Below are 24,429 nucleotides of genomic sequence, written 5' to 3' on the forward strand. Positions count from 1 at the left end.
AGTGGTGCTCTAGAAATAATGTCCTCCTCCCAGGTGTTCTAAGCATGAGAACTCTGGCATCTGTGGAAGGCAAGTGAGTCCCTCTCATCCCTCTGTGTGAGCAATTCCTTCTTCCCTCTACAATAAGGGGAGTTGTAGACCCATAGACAGTCAAACATGTATATCACCTTGCATATTCTGGCAGAAGTGCAGAATAGTAATGAAATGGTTGGAGAGTGGGAACTAGGAAAAAGATAGAGATGGAGAAGGAGGAAAAAGGAGCTTGTATAATCTGCACACTGAATAATTAGACCCTGAGTAGGCTGTGCTATTAATAACTCTCTCAGAAGAATGATATTTTGTTGCTCTTTGGAATGAGCTTGAATTCTGTATCAAATCCAACAAGGATGTTATATGGTATTCAGATATGCAGGAAGCTGCTGGAATAGAGAACATAATTGCCGAATAGAACAATTCCATTTGTGGACAGATTCTGATTAGTGATTTCTTTTTATTTAACTATTTGAAATTAATTTAAGCACATCAGTATATGTGAATATCTCCTCTGTAAAAATTAGTACTTTTCAGATAAAGCTAAGATCCAAGCTGGTCACTTCCTGACCCCCAGAGATACCCGCTGCTATGAGTTTGGTGTAAATCCTTCCCTATCTTTCTTTTTTCTTAAATAGTTTTCTATACATATAGTGTACCCATAGGAGATATACCATATTATTTTAGGGGCATGGAAAGGATTTACATGAAATACTTCAATTCTCTCAATAACTTGCATGTTTTTGAGATATGTTCATATTGAACCACAGAGATCTAGCTTATTGCTTTTAGAATGCATTACTTTAATCATTTGTGTTTTGATGAGCATTAGGTTGTTTTCATTTTAAAATGTTAAACAATGATACAGTAAACATCCTTGTACATATCTCTTTACGCCTATGTGCATGTATTTCTCCAAGGTTAACATCTAGAAGGAGAAATGCTGTGTCATAGGATACGCACACTTTAAACTTTGATAGGTATTATGAAAGAGGTGTTCTCAATTTAAACTTTCAGCAACGATGTATGAGAGAAACTGTTTATCCATATTCTCCTCCAAACAGTGTATTATCAAGCTTCCATTTGGTTCTTGATCTGCTATTTATAACAATAATGGTCCTGCCTTTGAAGGGTACATAATATCCTTGTCACGTTTTATGAGCTCATTTTGATTTATTGGTTGATGACTTTGTGTCAGTACTGTCATTATGGATTACTGAGCAATTAACTATACACACACACTTAGCAACAATGATATTTAGGAGATTCTTATAAAGAGAATTTAAAAAGTGGATTGAGGCTGGAAAACTGAAAACAATTTCTTTAAGTCATCAAATCACAAATCACATTGTTGGCATTTCTGCCGTGTCTCCCTTAAGAGGGTTCCATCAGCCCAGGCAACATAGCAAAACCCCGTCTCTACAAAAAATACAAAAATCAGCTCAGCGTGGTGGTGTGTGCCTGTAGTCCCAGCTACTTGGGAGGCTGAGGCAGGAGGATCACTTGAGCCTGGGAGGCAGAGGTTACAGTGAGTTGAGATTGTGCTACTGCACTCTAGTGTAGGTGACAGAGTGAGACATTGTCTCCAAAAAAAAAAAAAAAAAAAGAAAGAGGTTTCATGGAATAAGCACTTAAGCACTAGGTTAGAAGCTTGGGAATTAGTGTTTTGTTCTCAGCTGCAGCTATGATTTGAGCCCCTAGTCCGGGCCTTAGTTTCCTTAGCTGTCTTTTTTTGGCAGGGTCTCACTCTGTTGCTTAGGTTGAAATGCAGTGGGGCAATCATAGCTCGCTGAAGCCTCAACCTTCTGGGCTCAGGCGATCCTCTAGCCTCAGCCTCCCGAGTAGCTGGGGCTACAGGTGTGTGCCAGCATGCCCAGTTAATTAAAAACATACTTTTTTTTTTTTGGTAGAAATAGGGTCTCACTATGTTATGTTTGTAGAGATAGGGTCTTTCTACCAAATCGTACTGCATCATCATACCTCACCCATCGCCATACCATCCACACCATTCTCATGCAGAACCAGCTTTTCACCCAATGACCCATGTGATCACCTACATAATATCACTTGACAGTCCCCTAAGCCTATACAGTTCCACCAACGGGTTACCAATACCTGGAACCCAGTCATTGAAGAGCTTCACCTTTTTTGACTTTAAGGTAATGCTTAAAGATTCCCTAATGAAAATCTTTTTTTTTTTTTGAGATGGGGTCTCACTGTGTTGCCCAGGCTGAAGTGCAGTGGTGGCATCTCAGCTCATTGCAACCTCCGCTTCTTTAGTTCAAGCAATTCTCCTGCCTCAGCCTCCTGAGTAGCTGAGATTACAGGTGCCCACCACCGCACCTGGCCAATTTTTGTATTTTTAGTAGAGGCCAGGTTTCGCCATGTTGATCAGGCTGGTCTCGAACTCCTGATCTTAAGTGATCCATTTGCCTCTGCCTCCCAAAGTGTTGGGATTACAGGCATGAGCCACTGTGCCAGGCCATGAAAATCTGTCTAAGCAGAACACAAAAGCTAGGCACTACAAAGGAAAAGACTTGTAGCTTTAAATATATAAACATTTAAAATTTCAATATGGCAAAAAAGAACTACAAAAATTTTCAAAAACAAGTAGGAGAAATACTTACAATTCAAAATGACAAAGGACTAATTTCCTTAATCCACAAAACCCTCATACAGATTAATGAGCAAAAGGCATAAAACCCAACAGAAAAAAATGAGTTAAGGATACAAGCAGGCATTTCGTGGAAACAAACAAAAAAGGCCAATATGTTTACATAAAGGTGAACACCCTCATTCTTAATTTAAAAATTGAAAATAGGCTGGGCGCAGTGGCTCACACCTGTAATCCCAGCAGTTTGAGAGGCTGAGGTAGGCAGATCACTTCAGATTAGGAGCTTGAGACCAGCCTGACCAACATGGTGAACCCCCGCCGTCTCTACTAAAAATATAAAAATTAAAAATTAGCCGAGTGTGGTGGTGGGTGCCTGTAGTCCCAGCTACTCAGGACGCTGAGGCAGGAGAATCGCTTGAACCCGGGAAGGCAGAGGTTGCAGTGAGCCAAGATTGCGCCACCGCACTGCACTCCAGCCTGGGCAACAGAGCGAGACTGTGTCTAAAAAAAAAAAAAAAAAAGAAAGAAAGAAAAAAGGAAAAGAGAATTTCAAAGGAGGCTGGCAAATTCTCAGAGTTTGACGATACTCAGTGCTCATGAGGGTGAGGGGAAATAGGTACTCTCATGCTTTGTGGTGGGAGCATAAATTGGGCAATTTGGCAATACCAAGACCTAGATTTCAACTACCACTTCATATGTTACAGACATTACAGACCCACTAGCCGTTTCTGTTCCCCTCACTCACAAATAACATTCAGTGCCACCGAAATGGACACGGACGGATCCCTCCCCAGCCTGCAGGTAAAGCTGATTCCGTTGTCATTTTCACTGATGGAAGAGACACAGACAGAGCTGGAATTGATTTTGTTTCCAGATTTCAAATCCACTCTCCCCTCCTCTCGGTACCAGAGCAGTTCTTCCTCTCTGGTGTGGTTTTGAACAGCACATATCAGAGACACTTGGGAGCCAGGTGTAGTATCCAGGATATAGTTCTCAGTTTTACCATTCACAGTTAAAACAGAACCTGGGAGTGTAGAGAGAAACTATTTAGATATACAGAGTAAACAACCTAAATGCTCATGAACAGGGGATTGGTTAAATAAGTTATGTTACATCAGTAGAACAAAATAAGCTCTGAACAATTAAAAATAGTCGTATTGATCTATATGATTTATATTGAAAAATATTCATAATGTTAACTGAAAAACAAAAAGATTAAAATGTGGTCATCAAATTTTGGTGCACGTTGGAATCACCAGGGGATCTTTTAAAAAGTACTGATGTAGCCGGGTGCGGGCCTATAATCCCAGCACTTTGGGAGGTAGAGGCGGGAGGACCGTTTGAGCTCAGGAGTTCAAGACCAGCCTGGGAAATATAGTCAGACCCCTTCTCCACAAAAAATAACAATAATTTAAAAAAACATTAGCCAGGCGCGGTGGTGTGCATTTGTACTTCTAGCTACTTGGGAGGATAAGGTGGGAGAATCGCTTAAGCCCAAGAGGTGGAGGTTGCAGTGAGCCAAGATCGCACCACTGCACTCCAGTCTGGGTGACCGAGCAAGACCCTGCCTCCAAAAAAAAGTAATGATGCCTGGTTCTCATCCCCAGACTTCTGATTAGTTGACGTGAGTGCAATCTAGGCATTGTGTTGTTTAAAGCACCTCACCCCCAGCCCCCAGATGATTGTAATATGCAGTGAAGTTTGAGAAGCACCAGGTTAGAAACCAATACATACAGAATGATCATATGCGTGTGTATGTATGTGTGTATGGTATACATATACACATACACACATTTTCATGGAAAAAAGACTTAGGAAAAAATCCCATATATATTGAATACACACACACACACACACATGCATATATGTATATACATATACACATACCATATTTAATTTGTTTACTTGAAGGGATTGAAAGTAGGAAAACAAGGGAATGAAATGGAAAAATATTTAAGGTATAAACATTAGGCAAAAAATGCAGAATATAAGTTAAAGCTCTAATAATTACTACAAATGTATCAAAACTGCACATGCATATGAGTAAGAACTGATTTGAAAACACTTTTATGATTAAATGATAGGATTATGGACAAATTGGGTCTTGCATCTATAGTGTTTTAATATTGTTTTGGCAGTGAAGAAAAATAAAAAGATGTTTAAGTAGCTGGGGTTTGTGTGGTAGACAAGTCTTCGTGGGTTGGGTGATCAGGATACATAGTAGGTTTTTTTTTTTTCTTTCAGCTCTGACTTTTAGAAATCTATTCATTGCGTAGTAATACACTTGAATTTTGATTTTTATTTTCCTGGTTTAGAAGCAAGTAACAAAAGCTAAAAAAGAATTTCATCTATCATAAACCTGTAGCCTGGATAACATTTGTTGATATGTTCTGTAAACACATTAACCTTCCTTTTTTTTTTTTTTTTTTTTTTTTGAGACGGAGTCTCGCTCTGTCGCCCAGGCTGGAGTGCAGTGGCCGGGTCTCAGCTCACTGCAAGCTCCGCCTCCCGGGTTCACGCCATTCTCCTGCCTCAGCCTCCGGAGTAGCTGGGACTACAGGCGCCCGCCACCTCGCCCGGCTAGTTTTTTTTGTATTTTTAGTAGAGACGGGGTTTCATCATGTTAGCCAGGATGGTCTCGATCTCCTGACCTCGTGATCCGCCCGTCTCGGCCTCCCAAAGTGCTGGGATTACAGGCTTGAGCCACCGCGCCCGGCCTAACCTTCCTTTTAAAAAACTTAAGCTGGCCGGGCACGGTGGCTCATGCCTGTAATCTCAGCACTGTGGGAGGCCAAGACAGGCGGATCACCTGAGGTCAAAAGTTTGAGACCATCCTGGCCAACATAGTGAAACCCTGTCTCTACTAAAAATAACAAAAAAATTAGCCAGGCCTGGTGGCGGGCTCCTGTAATCCCAGCTACTCAGGAGGCTGAGGCAGGAGAATCACTTGCACCAAGGAGGTGAAGGTTGCAGTAAGCTGAAATCAGGCCACTGCACTCCAGCCTGGGTGACAAGAGTGAGACTCTTTCTCAAAAAACAAAAAACTTAAGCTACTTGTAAAGATAATCGTATTGTCTAGTATTTTTTTTTAAATATGGAATATTGAGTGGTTGTCATCTCTGGATGAAAGTATTTAGGGAGATTTGTACTTTTTTTTTTAATAGATTGCCTAATTTATTTTACTATGACTATGCATTACTTTTAAAATCAGAAAAGAGTGGTAGGGGAGCAAATGCTGGAAAGATTTTCATGTGAAATGGCATGTTCAGATAAACAGAAGATTATTTGGGGTAACATTAGTAATAAAATGCATTAAAATGTAGGAGGATTCTGGTGGTGGCTCTGGAGAGAATAGAATACTTCACCTTGTCTTGTAATAATAAAACCCTAAAAACAATATTTTTCCTTTTTTTTTTTTTGAGACGGAGTCTCACCCTGTTGCCCAGGCTGGAGTGTAGTGGCGCCATCTCAGCTCACTGCAAACTCTGCCTCATGAAATGGATTCACACCATTCTCCTGCCTCAGCCTCCCAAGTAGCTGGGACTACAGGCACCTGCCACCACGCCCGGCTAATTTTTTGTATTTTTAGTAGAGATGGGGTTTCACTGTGTTAGCCAGGATGGTCTCAATCTCCTAACCTCATGATCTGCCCGCCTTAGCCTCCCAAAGTGCTGAGATTACAGGCATGAGCCACCCGCCCGGCCTCCATTTGATTTTTTATTGTTAGCTAACTCCTATACTGTGAGCCATGCTAACTGTGTAGTCATTTCAATTTGGAATTTAAGGATATATCCAATGCCCATTGATCATTTTTCTTAATTGGAAATTTTCCTTTATCTAAAAAGAGGTCAAAAAGAACTTTAACTTACTTGTCATCTCACGTGGCAGAAATAAAATTACTAAGAGAAGAAATCTTCCCATTTGCATTGCGACACTGCTGTTCCATGCCATCTTTAATGAGTTAAAGTAGGATCTACTAAGGGAAAAATAGTGCAGTTGGTTTTGTACTTTGGTTTGTGAACCTTCCTTCTCTCTATTATGCATTTAAAGTGAAGTCCCAGATGAATCATCCCAGCTGTAACGGTACTACTTCTAGCTTTTAATTAAACAACGCTGCCTGACTAAGTTCAAAGTACATTTAGTAGTAAGATTTTTTTTTTTAAAGCAACATAAAGAAAACCACAAGGAAATAGGCTGTGACAGATACAGCAGCATTAGGGTGCCCTGGGGAAGATAAAACCAAGAGACTTCCCTAGAGAAACTGAGAGAATTTCATTTTAACAGAATGAAACTTGTGTCATTCTCAGACAGTCCCTACTGAATAAAGTAATTCTTGTTCTGAAAGTTTCTCTTGGGTCGTTTTTGTAAAGATGTTCTCTGGTAATAGAGAGTTTTTGAGATTACTCCAAATCCCATGGATTGAAATGGTGTGTACTTAGGAAAGACTCAACTGAAACATGGCCTCTAGTTTAAACCATGTTAATCTTGCCTGTCTCCCACTCTTCTCTCTCTCTTCCCCTTGACCCATATGTACTAAAAATAATAAATAACAAAGCTGTCCTTTCTCCCTTCTTGCTTTTGCTTCACCTCTCCTTCTCCCTAAGATACTCTCCACTTCCATCTGAGGAAAAAAACATATATTCATTACTTCCTTTCAAGAGTACTACTATAAATATAGTGGAACCACATATGAAAAACTTTCTGTGCAACAGGGACTGTGCTAAACACTTTACATACATCATTTTTGTCACAATTAAGCCTCCCAACAATGCTCTTGAGGTTATTTCTATAGATTTAAAGAGATTATGTAATTTGCCCGGATCTCACAGACAGTAAATGTCAAGGTCAGGATTTGAACCCAGGACTCCCAAGACCATGCTCTTAACCACCCTACTACTACCCTACTCTTAACCACCTTACTACCCAATCTACTGCCTAGAATAATATTCTTTTCCTTTAAGAAGCTGCTGTTAGACTGGGTGCAGTGGCTTATGCCTGTAATCCCAGAACTTTGGGAGCTGAGGCGGGTGGATTACCTGAGGTCAGGAGTTTGAGACTAGCCTGACCAACATAGTGAAACCCCATCTCTACTAAAAATACAAAAAAAAAAAAAAAAAAAATTAGCCAGGCATGGTGGCGGGCACCTGTAATCCCAGCTACTTGGGAGGCTGAGGCAGGAGAATCACTTGAACTTAGGAGGCGGAGGTTGCAGTGAGCTGAGACTGTGCCACTACACTCCAGCCTGGGTGACAGAGCGAGACTCGGTCTCAATACATACATACATACATACATACATACATACATACATAAAAAGAAGCTGCTGTTATTCTTTTCCAGTCCCTGACCACTTGGAGTTCTCTCCCTTTAACACCAGTATTAAACTACAAGAGCTGAAATATACCTATACCTACTCTGCTCCTCCCCGTCCCAGGCGTGTCCCAACAGGAGTAAGTTTCATTCATGCCAGGCTTACCCTTTCTGGCAGACAAGCCTGCATCAATCTTTTCGTAAGATGCAATTACTACTAATATTGATTCTTTTGTAATTTTAAATATTTGCCAAAAAGATTTCTATCACAGTGTTGTAACAGTTATGATTGCAGAATGCAGTCAATAGTAGAATTTTCTCAAGCACTCTCCACTACAAGTACTCAATAAAAACTGAGAGTGCAGGCTTCTTGCCAGACCTCACCCCGTCCTATTAAGGGGGCAAATCTATGTCTTCTCTTTCCTTCCACTCCACCGACACGGCAACTTTTCAAAATGTATTTCCCTCACTTGGCTTGATTTTAATCTGTATGACTCTCTACTTTCTATATAAGACAGTCTTACCACTTACCTCTTGAACTCTGAGAAGCTGACTTCCTTGGCCAACTGTTCCTCTGCCTGAAAACCCTAAATGCTTTCCCTGTTACAATCCTTTATAATACTTGAATTTGAACACTTTATGACAGTAGGATCAAATAAATAAGATAACTTGGGTTCAAAGTCTGTTTCTCTTTATGGAGTCTTAGAGAAGATAGTAATTGGGAAAGACATCTTCTTAAGATCTGAGTTTCTATGTGTACCTAGGTTACTAGGTGGGGCCGGATGTTAATAACAGGGATGTGTTGTTTCAAGAAAGCCTGAACTTGTGCAAAACTCTGTAGCGCATCTCACTGAATATTGTCATATTTAAGTAAGATAGCTGCGTTTTGATCGTCTACTAGCCTGGGGATTGTGATGGTACAAGTCCAAGAAGGAGTTTGACTTTCACAGATGTCAAAACATTGGAAGATTCTACATAACTTAAATAATGCTGGAAAAGTCTTAGTTACTGCTGGTAACCCAAGCCCAGTCCATAAGCTGTACCGAGCCAGGCGTAGCAGGGAGCCGTGTTTTTTTTTTGTTCGTTCGTTTTTTGAGACAGGGTTTCACTCTGTCACCCAGGCTAGAGTGCAATGGCAAGATCGTGGCTGACTGCAACCTCTGCCTCCCAGCCTTCCAAGGAGCTAGGACTACTGGTGTGAGTCACCATGCCCAGCTAAACTTTGTTTATGTATATATTTTTGGTAGAGATGAAATTTCGCCATGTTTCCTAGGCTGGTCTCGAACTCCTGGCCTTAAGCAATCTGCCCACCTTTGCCTAGGGAACAGTTTTATCCTCTTGAGACTCTCACCCGATTGGGGGATCCTTGCATTACACTATGTTTATGGTATTATTAACAATGCAAATTTTATCTGCCAAATACTATTGTTCCCATTCACACAAAAATATAACAGAAGAATATTTATAGTTATCCACACATTTGAACACACTGTTGAAGCACACCAGCAATCTGCCTCTTACTAGCTATGTGACTTTGAAAAGTTATTTAACCTCCATGAGCCTCAGGGTCTTCATCAATACAATGGAAATAGTAATAGTGCCCTCCCTATGGAGTCACTGTGAGGATTAAATGAAATGAAGCATGTGAAGCTGCCACACAGTAAGCTCTTAGTAAACAGTAGCTCTTATTACTATTATTATTAATACAGGCTGAGCAGGGCATCCTAAATCAACACAACCTCACTATAGCATTGTTCAAGCAAAAATCAGAGCTAAGAGCCGCTCCTGTTGGCTGGGTTGCAAGCACCACCTAAGCAGGTTTTGAGTTTGCCTCTCTAGGGATCCAAGATTGTCATTTTAAAATGAATTTAGCAATGGAGCGATGTCTTGGTTCTTGGTCCCTCCAAAACAGACCCTGAGACAGAGCTTTTGAGTGCAAGTAGTTTATTTAAAGGTGATCTTGGCCAGGCACAGTGGCTCACTCCTTAATCCCAGCACTTTGGGAGGCCGAGGCGGGTGCTTCATTTGATGCCGGCAGTTCGAGACCAGCCTGGCCCACGTGATGAAACCCCCTCTCTACTAAAAATAGAAAAATTAGCTGGGCATGGTGGCGGGCGCCTGTAATCCCAGCTACTCGGGAGGTTGAGGCGGAAGAATCCCTTGAGCCTGGGAGGCGGAGGTTGTGGTGAGCTGCGACCTGGCCACTGGACTCCAATCTGGGTGAGAGAGTGAGACTCTTTCTCAAAAAAAAAAAAAAAAAAAAGTGATCTCAGGAAGCATAGTAAGGAAGTAAGATAGGGAAGGGAGGAAACTAGTAAAGCATGTGTTAAAGGTTACTATTGTGAGCAATGTCCTCCTGGAGCCTTGGACAAGGTTGTATTCGGTGGAGCACACCTCCGAATCAACTTCTGATAGGGAAGGAAGTGTTAGTATTTATCACCAGCTTCTCTCCATCTCCGGGGACTGAGGGGCACTCTCAAGGTGTTGACTCTCTGGCACTTTCAGCCTGCCCTGTGAGGGCAGAGTGTACTCTCTCAAGCTGGCCAAGATGTCCAGGCAAAGATGCTCAGGAAGTCATGGGCTATACGGGAACTCTTTGCAAGTAACTTCTAGGTAGGCCAAGGGGATGTGGGTAGAGCACCACCAGCAACTTCTATAATTGGATATTAGGTGGTATTAGGAAATAATGATTAATTATTATTAGTTGTGATAATGGTATTGCCGTTATGTAGAGAATGTTCTAATTCTCAGGGAATGCCTGCTGAAATATTTATGGGTCAAGAGTCATGATAATTGCAACTACCTTTCAAATGATTCAGCAAGAAAAGTAAACACATAAACACACAAAGCGAATATAGCAAATGTTAACATTTATTCAATCTAAATAGGGGTCTATAGATCTTCATTGCATTATTGTTTCAACTTTTCTGTATGACATTTTTGTCACCAGAATATTGGGGAAATATATTCAGCAGATATTTATTGATTATCTGCCATGTGCTAAGTATTCTAAGCACTGGGGATGTGACTTGCGGCCAAGCCAATATGGTGGCTGTGTCATGAATTAGGGAAAAGATGGTTTCTCTAGTCACTCTACTGCCATCTGTGGAAAATTGTTATAATAACTCTACAAAGCTATGATGTCTGTAAGACGAATAGTGCTTCCAGGTCTCCATAACATTAAATGGTGATACATAGATGAAAAACAAGCTCTGGGCTTTCGAAGGTCTTACATTGTAGAGTAGAACGTTAATGATGATCAGTAGCCATGCAGAGTGGCCTCAGGTGCTGAGCAGGGATTTCAGATAAGCAAAATGGTATAATGGCGCCCCTGCTGGAGAGTCAAAGAAATCATATGACTTGTGCAAGCTCATATAAATCCCTGGAACAGTCCTCTTTCCTAGACCTGGCAGAGGGAAGAAAGCATTTTTCTGTAAGTAGTTAAGCCCAGTAGTTAACCATTAAGCCTAAGTAGTTTGACTGTTTGCAGTATTTACAGAGTCCAATACTCCACAGCTTCCACAGTGACTTAAACCAAGAGGGAGAGAGGAAAAGCAGCCTCCAGTCTGAACATTCCTGGGAATAAAGACCAATCTGGCAGGGTGTGGTGGCTCACGCCTCTAATCTCAACACTTTGAAAGCCGAGGCGGGTGGATTGCTTGAGCCCAGGAGTTCGAGATCAGCCTGGGCAACATGGTGAAACTTCAACTCTACAAAAAATAAAAAATAAAAAAATTACAAAACTTAGCCAGGCATAGTGGCATGTAGTCCCAGCTACTTGGGAGGCTGAGGTGGGAAGATGGATTGAGCCCGGGAGTTTAAGACTGCAGTGAGAGTGATTGCACCACTGCACTACGGCCTGGGTGAAAGAGCGAGATCCTGTTTCAAAAAAATAAAAAAAAAAGACAATCTGCTTCCCAACCCCAAGGCCCAGGTACTTCTAGAAGGGTAACAGACAAGGGAGTCCATGACTCTCTGATTAAGGCAAGTATTAGAATCACCTGGGGGAGGCTCCAGTACCTTTCCTTCCTCAGTCCTGATGAGACTTAGAAATTTCATCTTTAACAAGCCTTCCAAGGGACTCTGCACAGCGGTTTGTGAATCTCCTTTTGAGAACCATGGAGTCAAATTCAAGGTACAAGTTGGGTGCTCTGCCCTGGAAGGGGATGTGTGCACAGGGGCGCCTTATGGGAGGCTGGCTGGATGGGTTCACAGGCCTCACAGTACTTTCTGTTGTATGGGAATGAAGAACAGAAGAGAGAAACAACCAACCAGAATGTGGGAAAGGCCTGCAGGCTAGGGCAGCGGTCACTGAGCACTGCCATCCCACAGTCTTTGAGCTGTGACCAAACTTGGTATGACAGAGACAGCAACTCAGGAAATAGCTAGAGGGCCCGGGGGCCAGCAGGGTCATCTGGCCAGGTCAGTGGGAATGCCACCGATGGTTTTAAAGTGACAGAAAAACTAGAAATCTGACAGGCATAGCCTAGCAATGATTTCTCTCTCTTTTTTTTTTTTTTTTTTGAGACAGAGTTTCGCCTGTTGCCCAGGCTGGAGTGCAGTGGCATGATCTCGGCTCACTGCAACCTTTACCTCCCAGGTTCAAACCATTCTCTGCCTCAGCCTCCCAAGTAGGTGTGATTACAGGTGCCCGCCACCATGCCTGGCTAATTTTTGTATTTTTAGTAGAGATGGGGTTTCACCATGTTGTCCAGGCTGGTCTTGAACTCCTGACCTTGTGATCCACCCCCCTCGGCCTCCCAAAGTGCTGGGATTACAGGTATAAGCCACTGCACCCAGCCAATAGAGTGGTTCTTTAGCAACACAGGGACCCAGTGTGTTGCCTTTTCCATCCAGAATCCAACACAGCATTCTCTAGACTGCTTAAAATTGGACGTAGCTTCTTTTTTTTTTTTTTGAGATAGGATCTTGCTCTGTCACGCAGGCTAGAGTGCAGTTGTGCGATCTCAGCCCACTGCAACCTCTGCCTCCCGGGTTCAAGTGACTCTCCTTCCTCAGTCTCCCGAGCAACTGGGATTACAGGTATGCACCACCATGCCCAGCTAATTTTTGTATTTTTGGTAGAGACAGGGTTTCTCCAGCCCAGGCTGGTCTTGAACTCCTGACCTCAAGTGATCCTCCCTCCTCAGCCTCCCAAAGTACTAGGATCACAAATGTGAGCCACCGCACCTGGCCTGGTCATAGCTTAAGTGACAATCAGTGATTCTCTAACCTCTCATTCCCCATTATTAGGATTCTTCCATCACCAGAAATCTTAAACCTTAAAGCAATACCTGAAGGGCTATCTGAAAAAGGTTGCCAGATTTAGCAAATAAAAATACAGGGCACTCAGTTAAATTTGAACTTCAAGTAAATAACTAACAAATATCTTTTTAGTATAAGTATGTCCTAGGTAACTACTATGTGCTAATTCATCACAAACCAATATTTTAAGACTTATATGTTAAAACATCATGTTTCTCTGGAATTCAAATTTAACAAAGCATCCTGTCTTTTATCTGGCAATTCTCCATCTGTCTTCTCCCATTTTTCGTACATGAAGAAATGAAGTTCAGGGAAGTAAAGGGACTTGTCTAAAGTAACACAGCTATTTAGTGGCAGAGCAGGGATTGGAATGCTTTCAAGACTCTTGGCGGCCACATGGCATCTTTTTCCAAGTGTCTAACTTCAGAGTTTTAAAAGTTGGCTTCTTGAATTACTATGGATGAGCTTTAGAGTGTCAATGAAACCGCTGGAATTGTAGGCAAAACTGTGTGTGTGTGTATGTGTGTGTGTGTGTGTGCGTGTGCATGCGCATATGTGTATTTGTCTGGGGAGATGGTCTTTCATCTTAGCCTGAGTGGACTAAGACATCATTCTATGCTCTACAACCTACCTGTATCAAAAACAAAAACTCCTCTGAACTACCCTATATTCTCCTTCCTTCTTTGCCCTCCATGAATTTTTCATTTGAAGGGAGGAGTCAGAGAAGTAACTTTTTGTTTATTTATTTGTCTATTTATTTATTTATTGAGACAGAGTCCTGCTCTGTCACGCAGGCTGGAGTGCAGTGGTGCGATCTCGGCTCACTGCAACCTCTGCCTCCTGGGTTCAAGTGATTCTTCTGCCTCAGCCTCCCGAGTAGCTGGGATTACAGGTGCATGCCACCATACCTGGCTAATTTTTGTATCTTTAGTAGAGACGGGGTTTCGCCATGTTGGCCAGACTGGTCTCGAACTCCTGACTTCAGGTGATCTGCCCACCTCGGCCTCCCAAAGTGCTGGGATTACAGGCGTGAGTCACCATGCCCAGCCAGGAGAACCAACTTTAACCAGATACCTATTGTACGCTGAGCCCTTTACACATGTTCTACCATTCAATCCTCACATCCACCTAGAAAGTGCCTATGACGAATCACCATTTTACAGGTGAGGAAACTAAGGCATAGCCAGCTCTCAGGGTTAAGATGATAAAACTAATAAAAGAGTAACCCAAGTGAGAATGCTCCCAAAACCAGTGCCCTTTCCCCCAAAGCTTCCTGCCTCCAGACTGATAGCAAGCAGGAAACTATCTGTCGGTATTTAATTCCTCCACTTCCTCCACCTATTGGGACTGACCCAGAGTTGACAGCAGGAACACCTGTACGACAATAGGTAGAAGGTAGCAGAGATGTGACCTTTGCGACCTTTGCAACTGACCACTAGAGGTCCCTTTTCATACATAGTGATTTTGAAGTTAGACTGCTAGGGGTTAGAGAAGATACTTCCTGGGAGGCGGGCTCTGTCTGTTACAGACTTAACTGGTCTATTTCATACCAGGCAGTCCGGGAGTGGCCAGGAGTGGCCGTGTGACACAGCAGGAGCAATACAGAATAAAATGGATCCCTCTGAAGAAGGCGGGTGATGTCCTCCAGGATCAGTCTTGAAGACAGGGTTTTCAAGTGGGAACACAGCAGGGTTCTAAAGCTTCCTCCTCATCCAAAAGGAAAAACACACAGGACATTCCACCACCCACCGTCATCAGGCAAATTTCCAATTTCCTTTGGAGTGTAGTCTGGCTCCAGGGGCATATTTACTGGAAGCTAATGAAGCTTCGCCTTCAGGCACCCTCATTTGCATAGGCCTGTTCTAAAGGCCCTGACCTTAGTCACTTTGTATTTTAAATTTTGTGGGTTTTTTCCTTAAAGGAACTCCCCCACCACCACCACCGTCAAGTATAAAAACATCAGGCCGCATAGGGCTTGGATCTAGTCCTCTCTGGCTCTAGGTTACAGGATTTCAGAGAAGAGAAAAGAGAATGGGGAGAGTTTCAAAGGGAAGCCCCCCTCGAAACTAATAAGAGAGGATTTCCTGTGGGATGAGAAAGAGCTCCATACATGGGCCATAGAACAAGGTAGTCATTTGATCTCCAAAGAACTGAAATTGTGGGAGCACCAGACGTGAAGGAGCCCCCTCTTCTTGCCTGCTGGGAGCTTTCCTGAGCCAGTAGGAGTTTGCCAAATCTTTAGAAGCAGGGTGGTTCACTGACAGCTCTGTAGCATCCTGTTCACTGCTTTCTGAATAAACAAATCGTCTTGCCAACAATTGTGTAGATTTTGAGGGGGGAAACCACACTATCGTTCCAGATTTTTTTTTTTTTTTTTTTTGAGACAGAGTCTGCTCTGAAGTGCAGTAGTGCAGTCTTGGCTCACTGCAGCCTCCACCTCTGGGGTTCAAGGGATTCTTGTGGCTCAGCCTCCTGAGTAGCTGGGATTACAGGCACATATCACCATGCCCAGCTAATTTTTGTATTTTCAGTAGATATGGGGTTTCACCATATTGCCCAGGCTGTTCTTGAACTCCTGGCCTCAGGCGATCTGCCCACCTTGGCCTGTCAAAGTGCTAGGATTACAGGTGTGAGCCACCACACTCAGCCTAGTTCCAGAATTTCTATGAGTTGTGATAACCTACGAACTTTACAAAGGAGTAAATAACCAAGATGGAAATAGCAATTTTGTTTGGGAGATATGAATGGATTCTGGAATAAAAGCAAAAGCAATATCCACACCTTTAGAAGCAGAGGAGTGGAAGGAGCTGGGAGGTTTTCCGTTTCTGAAAGAGGGCAGTGGTGGAAACCTGCAACCAGCAATCTTCTGGAACTGGCTTGCATCGACTGGTGGGAGCTGACTCTGTGTCTCTTCCCAGCTCTACACTCAGTGACTTCAACTTGATAGCTTGAAAGCCACAGTGGGAGTATTTACACCATTGAAATTGGCAATTGCTAAAAATCAGGGCTCTCCCCACTACTGGTTGTTAACCCTTTACCAGCACATCATTGCCTGAACCTCACCACTAACATACACACACACACACACACACACACACACACACACACACACACAGAGCACAGAACCTGCAAGCACTTCTCCTGCGTATTTATGTGTATGCATAAACACAAAAAGAATCACCTATGCACACTTTCCCTTTGTAGCCAGCTTGGATCTCAGCGGCCCTCCCTGCTCTGTCATGCTGACAGCTTTAGTGTTTTCCTACTATTTACATCCTGATCTCAGACGGTGATCTCTCTCTTTCTTGAATTCATAATTGTTCTTTCCCTTACATCATGAGACCCTCAGTATTTCAGGGATTAACTATCTAATTGTGAAACCTTCTGAGGCAATAATAGAGTCAGGCCAGTAGATTACGCTTTATATCCCCAAGTGAACAGCAAAGACAATAATATAAAAATTGCATGGTCTCCTCCAAATGGAAACCACGTTAAGATGTGGCCAGTGTTCTCTCAAGAAGTTCAAAGGCCTCCCTGAGTTCTCACCAACCTACACCTGTTCCTCTTGCAAATGGAGAAATTTGAGATGAGCATCTGAGCATCTTTGTGTCAGATGGACAGGAACAGGTCCCAAAAAGTTGTGTGACTTGCTGAGGCCAGACACAACCATGGATGTCACTTCTCAGCCTGAAAAACTTGAGCTGCAAAATGTGACATAAGAAACATCAGGGAGGGACTGACGTTTGCGTGTCTACTTCAGTCTGTAATTTTTTTTTTTTTTTTTTTTGAGATGGAGTCTCACTCTGTCACCTAGGCTGGAGTGCAATGGCACGATCTCAGCTCACTGCAACCTTCACCTCCCAGGTTCAAGCAATTCTGATATCTCAGCTTCCCGAGTAGCTGGGATTACAGGTGCACACCACCACGCCTGGCTAATTTTTGTATTTTTGGTAGAGACGGGATTTCACCATGTTGGCCAGGCTGGTCTCTAACTCCTGACCGCAGGTGATCCTCCTGTCTTGGCCTCCCAAACTGCTTGGATTACAGGAGTGAGTCACTGTGCCCAGCCTATGAATAGTCTTTGAGGGAGACATTATTATCCCCAATTTCCAGATGAAAGAACTAAAGCCCAGGGAATTTCCCTAATCTATTTAAGGACATACAACTAGTAGGTAGTAGAATGGCTTGTTAATAATTTAAATCAAATTTTAAAAAATCAAATAGAATAGCAGGGCTTGTTGGGAAAAACAATCCACAATCCTTTGTCCTGTTTCTCTCTCCCTCTTCCTTCCGCTAAGTTTGCTCCCTAAGATAATTATTTTAAGACTTTTAACTAGTTCTTCTAGTTCTTCTGTTAGTCACCTTAATAGTGTTATATTTCACCGATCAGCTTATTACTAGAAGAAGGAGTGCAGCAACTTTGTTTTGTTTATTTTTTGGCTATAGCCTCAATGTCTAGAACAGTGCTTGGCACATCATAAATGTTTGTTTTTAAAGAAAACTCATCATTTCTTTTTTTCCTTTTTTGAGACAGAGTCTTGCTCTGTCACCCAGGCTGGAATACAGTGGTGCAATCTTGGCTGACTGCAACCTCTGCCTTCCGAGTTAAGCATTTCTCATGCCTCAGCCTCCCAAGTACCTGGGATTACAGGTGCATGCCACCACACCCAACTACTTTTTTGTATTTTTAATAGAGATGCGGTTTCGCCATGTTGGCCAGGCTGGTTTCAAACTCCTGGCTCCAAGTGATCTGCCCACCTCAGCCTCCCAAAATACTGGGATTACAGGCATGAGCCACCATGCCTTGCCTGTATAACATCACTTCTTGATTTATTAATTGACCTCCTGCTATGAAAGATGAGGATCTAGTACCCTAACATTTTCCTTTTACCTCCCCAACTGCTGTCCATTAAGGTTTTATCAGTATTTTAAATGCCTCAGCTACACCTTTGTAACTATAAGTAATGCTCATACACCTTTGTTTTCTGTTCCACAACTACAGATAATATCTTTGGACTTGAGTGTGGAAGTCTTGACTTCATTACAGGGATGTCTAACTTGAGGGTCCATGACCTTCCACTCCGTACTGAGCCTCCCACACTGACCATTTCTTGCCTAGTGAGTGCCCCTCTGCCTAATATTGGGAAATATGGATTTTGAACTAGAAGCATTCTTGGGCCTGCTTCTACTAAAGGAAATTAGACTGAAGTTAATGGAGCGAGTCCTAGCTAGTGTGTCAAATTAAAGTTAAAGTTAGTTCAGAAGCATTTGAAAAAACATCCACAGTACAGATTTTTTGCTGACAATTTCTTGTTCTCTAAGGTGAATTCCTGCCCTTCCCGGAAGGCAGGGAATATATTTTACAATAGGAATACTTTGGGTCTAAGAAATTGCTGGATACCCTTGGTTCTCCACTGCTATAAAATACCATGGAAATGCCCCATGGGTGCCCTGAGGCAAGTGATTTTCTTGGCATGCTATGAAAAGGAGAGTGGGAGCTGAGCACAGCCCTGGAGTAAGCCCGGGTATGGATTTCACTAGATAAAGTCACTGACACTGCGGAGCAGAGGCAGTGAAAGAAAACAGTCACGGCCTTTGTTTTCCCAGGGCCTCTGGCTGGCATTGCACACACAACGCAAACACTGTCCACGTTGGTGCTTTATACAGATTTTTTTTTAAGGCCAGTCAAGTGAATCAATGAGAGTAGGGAAGGAACAAAGAAATCTGTAACTGGTCTTGATCGATTTGTTGTAAACACCACTGCACTTGCACCGGCCTATATAGATTTTTTTGTTTGTGTCCATTCCCTGCCTACTTTGAGAACTCATTTGTCTTTTATCTGCACTTCCTCATCCCTGGCCACTCCTACTCCTTGTTTTTAAAGCTATCTGCTGGATCTGTGGATCTCAGTTAGACAGGGATTTGATGTACAGGTCTTGTACCTGTGAGGCCTTTGGACTTAGGCAGCACCCAGGACAGATGGCAGGAGGACTTAGATCAGGGCCCCACCACCTCTTGCTCGTCTTGTTACCTGAAGAGGAAGCAGAGGACTAGCCCCTGCCCCACTCCAGGGCCATCCCTGTGGTTCAGCGGGAGCATACAGCTGTCGGCAAATTGCAACATACTCTGGACACAGTCCATTAATACATCCTGGTCCTTACCCATTATCAGTGGAAACCTGGCAATGTTTGCCATAACTTTTGTCCTACACTTAGAGACAATATGCCCCCCATTAGAAGCATCATCTAGGAGGAAGTAGTGGGGCAGCTCAGGTCACAGCAAGACTAGATTTGAATTGCATAAGTTTAGGGTTTGTACTTGAACAAAGCCACATCATTAGTTAGGATTACATTCAGTTAGGCATAGCAGAAAAATGTAGAAATGGCTTAAACAAATATGACAATATATTTTCTCTCTTATACTTAGGAAGTCCAGAGATAGTCAGCCCAGGACTGGTATGGCAACATTTGTCCCTATCATGGAAGGAAAAACAAGCTTACAGCCACGCCAGCTGAAAAAGGCCGGGGGAAACCCACCAGCTTTGTAGTAGATGTGTACCTGAGGACACCAGACTTTTAAGTCACAATCCAGCTTACTTAGGCCCTGTATCCATCTCTTTTTTTTTTATTTGTAATTTTTTAGAGACAGGATCTCACTCTGTCATTCAGGATGGAGTACAGTGTGTGATCATAGCTAATTGCAGCCTTCAATTCCTAGGCATAAGTGATCCTCCTGCCTCAGCCTCCCAAAGTGCTGGGATTACCGGCATGAGCCACAGAGCCCAGCCCTTGCACTCATCACCTAACACCTAACATGGCTGGTCAAGTTCTGCCTACTGGATCACAGAACACTGAGGATGCAGGCCATGCCGGATGGAGGGGCCTTTGAAAGCTTCACTGACTAAGACCTGTTGAATCTTAGTTCACCTGGTCCACAGAAGTATATGGATACTGTGTGAGGCCAACTCTGAGAGAGCCCCAGCGATCCTCGCTTCCAAATATTTATGCCCTAGAGGTAAACTCCTCCCCTTATGTGCGGGCTGGACCTAGTGACTCATTTCTGACAAACAGAATGGGACAGAAGTGATAGGCCATCAGTTCTGACACGAGGTCACAAAAAGACTGTGTTTTCTCTTGCTCTCTGGCTCACTTGCTCTGGGAGAAGCCAGCTGCCATGTTGTGAGGCCCATTTGGCAAGGAACTGACTTCTCCAGACAACATTGAGGAAAGATAGCAGGCGGCCACCTGAGTGAGCTGGGAAATGGATCCTCCTCCTGTCAAGCCTTGAAATGATGCAGCCTCAGCTGACGGCCTGATCACAACCTCATGAGGAATCCTGAGCCAGAGTCACCCAACTAATAGCCTGCACCCAGATTCCAAACCCACAAAAATCATGAGATGATAAACATTTGCTTTCAGCTTCTTAGTTTTGGGATACTCTGTTATGCAGCAATACATAGCGAATACAGATTTATATCTTCTTTAAAAAATTCTGCTAGTTTATTCTCATTCTTGACTTTTAAAATTCATTCATTGCTCAATCAGTCCTGAAGTAATAGGTTCAAATCATGCAGGAATGTGACTACAGAGCTGAGATAACTCACGCGAAAGTACAGAAACATCTTTACAAGCTTTATGAGTGTCTACAAAGAAATACTGTAAGTCACTTCCTTTATTGAAAAAAATTGTGAGAGTGTTCTGGTAGCATGCTTCCAAGGGGAAAAGCAGAATTTTGTGCTCACTGCCTGTTTCCTCTCACAACATTCTGAAAAGTTATTTAGTGGCTGTGTACTGATCATATTTGCAAACTTCAACCCTGGTTCAAGGTCAAGGCACTTGCTCTCTGTGAGTGAAGCAGTGTGTGATTGGTATTCAGGCGCAACCTTTTATTCCTAACTAGGAATGTTAGGGTTACTAACACCCTTCTTTGCTGAACACGTGGCCAGGGTTCCATCAGTACTGACTCCAACATACATTTTAATTGTTATAGATGAAAAATCTCTTCTCCCATAGCATGAGTCTGCAATGATAAATAGAATGAAGCATTATTGTATACTTTTCTCTCATATATGTGGGACACGTATCCCAAAGACTGACTTATGCTCAGCATATCAGCTGTTTCCTTCCTATGTGAAGGGAAGTATCTTCTAGGATGTACACACGATAGTAATTGCTCCTTGTGAGATTATGAAATATATGGTCATCCCCTTTCCTGGCATACATCTCCTGCAATCCTTGGACTCTCCAAAGTGATGTGTCTTCTTGTATGTTAATGAGATAACTGGTGGCTGGCAGCCCCTTGGTAGCTTCAGGTTGGGGGCTGATCACCAGAAAGACCAAGGCAGGTTTAGAGGGTTGGGACTTTTCAGCCCCACCTCCGAACCTGCAGGGAGGAGACAGGGTTGAAGGTTAAATTGATTACCAATGGCCAATAATCTCATCCATCATGCCGACCTAATGAAGCTTCCATAAAAACCCCAAAGGACAGGGTTTAGAGGGCTTCTGGATAGCTGAACGTGTGCAGGTTCCTAGAGGATGGTGCCCAGAGAGGACATGGAAGCTCTGTACCCACTCCCCCAAACCTTACCCTATGCATCTCTTCACCTGGTGTTCATTAGTACCCTTGGTAATGTCCTTTTATCAACCAGTAAACGTAAGTGTTTCCCTGAGTTCTGTGAGCTACTCTAACACATTATTCTAACCCCAGGAGAGGATGGTGGAAATACTGATTTATAGGCAGTCTGTCAGAAGCACAGATAAAACAATGTGGGGCTTGCAATTGGCATCTGAAATGGGGGGCTGGCTTAGGGACTGAGCTCTCAATCTATGGGATCTGATGCTATCTCTCCAGGTTTGAATTGAATTAGAGGACACTCAGCTGGTGTCTGCTGCAGAATTGATTGCCTGCTTATTAGTGGGGAAACCCACATTTGGTCTTCTGTGTTGACTACTGAGTGACAGTACAGGCGAAATGGAGTTTGGTTTTATCCTGTATGTTCTTAGACGCTTTCACATTGTGTGTCGTTGAATTTTCATAACAGCCTAGACTGTCACCAGATAAAGGACTTCTGTTTGCTTTCTCTTCAAGCATAAAATGTGTCATTAGCTTTGTAAATAGATTTATACTTTTTTAGCACTAGAGTGATTTATAGCTTTGTTTTGCTAAAGAAATATAGATATCAATGATGTGGCTATAGTTTTGGTCTTGTCTTTGCCTCTAGATATAAAATTTTCAGTTTGAAAAGTATTATTTTGTTCTTATTCTAGGAAAAAAATTCATTGCTTTTCGGAGAAGTCCCCATATTTTGTTTGAAAATGACACTATAAAAGGATGGGTGGCTTATGAACAAGTTCATTATAAACAATACACTGAGCAGTCAGGTGTGGTGGCTCATGCCTGTAATCCTAGCACTTTGGGAGGCTGAGGCAGGTGGATCACGAGGTCAGGAGTTCAAGACCAGCCTGGCCAACATGGTGAAATCCCATCTCTACTAAAAATACAAAAATAGCCAGGTGTGGTGGGGAGAGCCTGTAATCCCAGCTACTTGGGAGGCTGAGGCAGAGAATTGCTTGAACCTGGGAGGCGGAGGTTGCAGTGAGCCCAGATCACACCACTGCACTCCAGCCTGGGTGACAGAGCAAGACTCCATCTCAAAAAAAAAAAAAAAAAGACACTAAAAAAGGATGGGTGGCTTATGAACAAGTTCATAATAAACAATACACTGAGCGGCTGGGCTCACACCTGTAATCCCAGCACTTTTGGAGGCGAAGCAGGCAGATCTCTTGAGGCCAGGAGTTTGATACCAGCCTGGCTAACACAGTGAAACACTGTCTTTACTACAAATGAAAAAATTAGCCACATGTGGTAGTGCACACCTGTAATGCCAGTCACTCAGGAGGCTGAGGCAGGAGAATCCTTTCCACCCAGGAGGCGGAGGTTGCAATGAGCTGAAATTGTGCCACTGCACTTCATCCTAAGTGACAGAATGAATGAGACTTCATCTCAAACAAACAAACAAACAAACAAACAATACACTGAGAAGTAGAGATGAATACGTTGCTAGCCCAGTGTATCAGTCAGGGTTCCAGAGAAACAGAACCAACAAGATCTCTCTCTTTCTCCCTGTCTCTGTCTCTCCATCTATGAATGAAGAGACTTATTATAGGAATTGGCTCATGTGATGATGGAGGCCAAAAAGTCCCATGATGTGTCATTTGGAGATCCAAGTTGGAGAACCAAGAAAGCTGGTAGTGTAATTCATCCCAAGTCTGAAGTCCTGAAAATCAGGGAGCTGATGGTATAAAGTCCTGGTCCAAGTCCAAAGACCTGAGAACTGTGAGTGCTGATGTCCAAGGAGAGGTGAGATGTATGTTCCAGCTCAAACAGAGAATTTGTCCTCCCTCCACCTTTTTGTTCTATTCCGGCTCTCCATGGGTTAGATGATACCCACTGAATTAGTGAGGACAGATCTTTACTCAGTCTGCTGATTCAAATGCTAATCTCTTTCAGACACACCTCACAGACACACCCAGAAATCATGTTTTACCAGCTATCTGGACATTTGTTAGCCCAGTCAAGTTGACATGTAAAATTAACCATCACACACAGTAAAATCCAATTTTTGGACACTCATCAGCCCTTTTACTACTATAGTGTTATTTTGGGACTATTTATGTAAAATAATCATATTTTCAGAGGCTTATCCTGTCACATACAGGGTCACACCATAGTTTAAGTAGAGTCCTGTTCGCTATTTGACTTTTTTTTTTTTTTGGAGACTGAGTCTCACTCTGTAGCCCAGGCTGGAGTGCAATGGTGTGATCTCGGCTCACTGCAACATCCACCTCCCAGGTTCAAGCCATTCTCATGCCTCAGCCCCATGAGTAGCTGGGATTACAGAGCCATCACACCTGGCTAATTTATGTATTTTTAGTAGAGGCAGGGTTTCCCCATGTTGGCCAGGCTGGTCTTCCTGGCCTCAAGTGATCCACCTGCCTCTGCCTCCCAAAGTGCTGGGATTACAGGCGTGAGCCACTGTGCCCGGCCAACTTTTGTTTTTTTGAGACAGGGTCTCACTCCATTGCCCAGGCTAGAGGGCAGTGGCTTGATCATAGCTCAGTGCAGCCTGGAACTCTTGGACTCAAGGGATTCTCTTGCCTCAGCCTCCTGAGGAGGTAGGACAACAGGCATGTACTGCCATGCCCAAATTTTTT

General features: G+C 43.0%; 1 protein-coding gene across 5 annotated transcripts in view; it reads right to left on the reverse strand.

Annotated features, from left to right (window-relative positions):
* The window catches only part of LOC105476829 (transmembrane and immunoglobulin domain containing 1), a 62,807-nt gene that overhangs the window by 10,053 nt on the left and 28,325 nt on the right, over positions 1 to 24,429 (reverse strand). For 2 of the 5 annotated variants that reach the window (XM_011733088.3, XM_011733068.3), the window contains exons 1-3: positions 8,483 to 8,561; positions 6,514 to 6,620; positions 3,390 to 3,668 (exon numbers count right to left, since the gene is read on the reverse strand). In XM_011733088.3, coding sequence (XP_011731390.2) covers positions 3,390 to 3,668; positions 6,514 to 6,595 — 361 coding nt within the window. In that variant the 5' untranslated portion in view covers positions 6,596 to 6,620; positions 8,483 to 8,561. Of the gene's footprint in view, positions 1 to 3,389; positions 3,669 to 6,513; positions 6,621 to 8,482; positions 8,562 to 24,429 lie in introns of those variants that run through there. The other 3 variants (XM_011733077.3, XM_071082621.1, XM_071082622.1) reach the window with 3 other exon arrangements.

This window comes from Macaca nemestrina, chromosome 17 (assembly GCF_043159975.1).
Source record: "Macaca nemestrina isolate mMacNem1 chromosome 17, mMacNem.hap1, whole genome shotgun sequence".
NCBI lineage: Eukaryota > Metazoa > Chordata > Mammalia > Primates > Cercopithecidae > Macaca > Macaca nemestrina.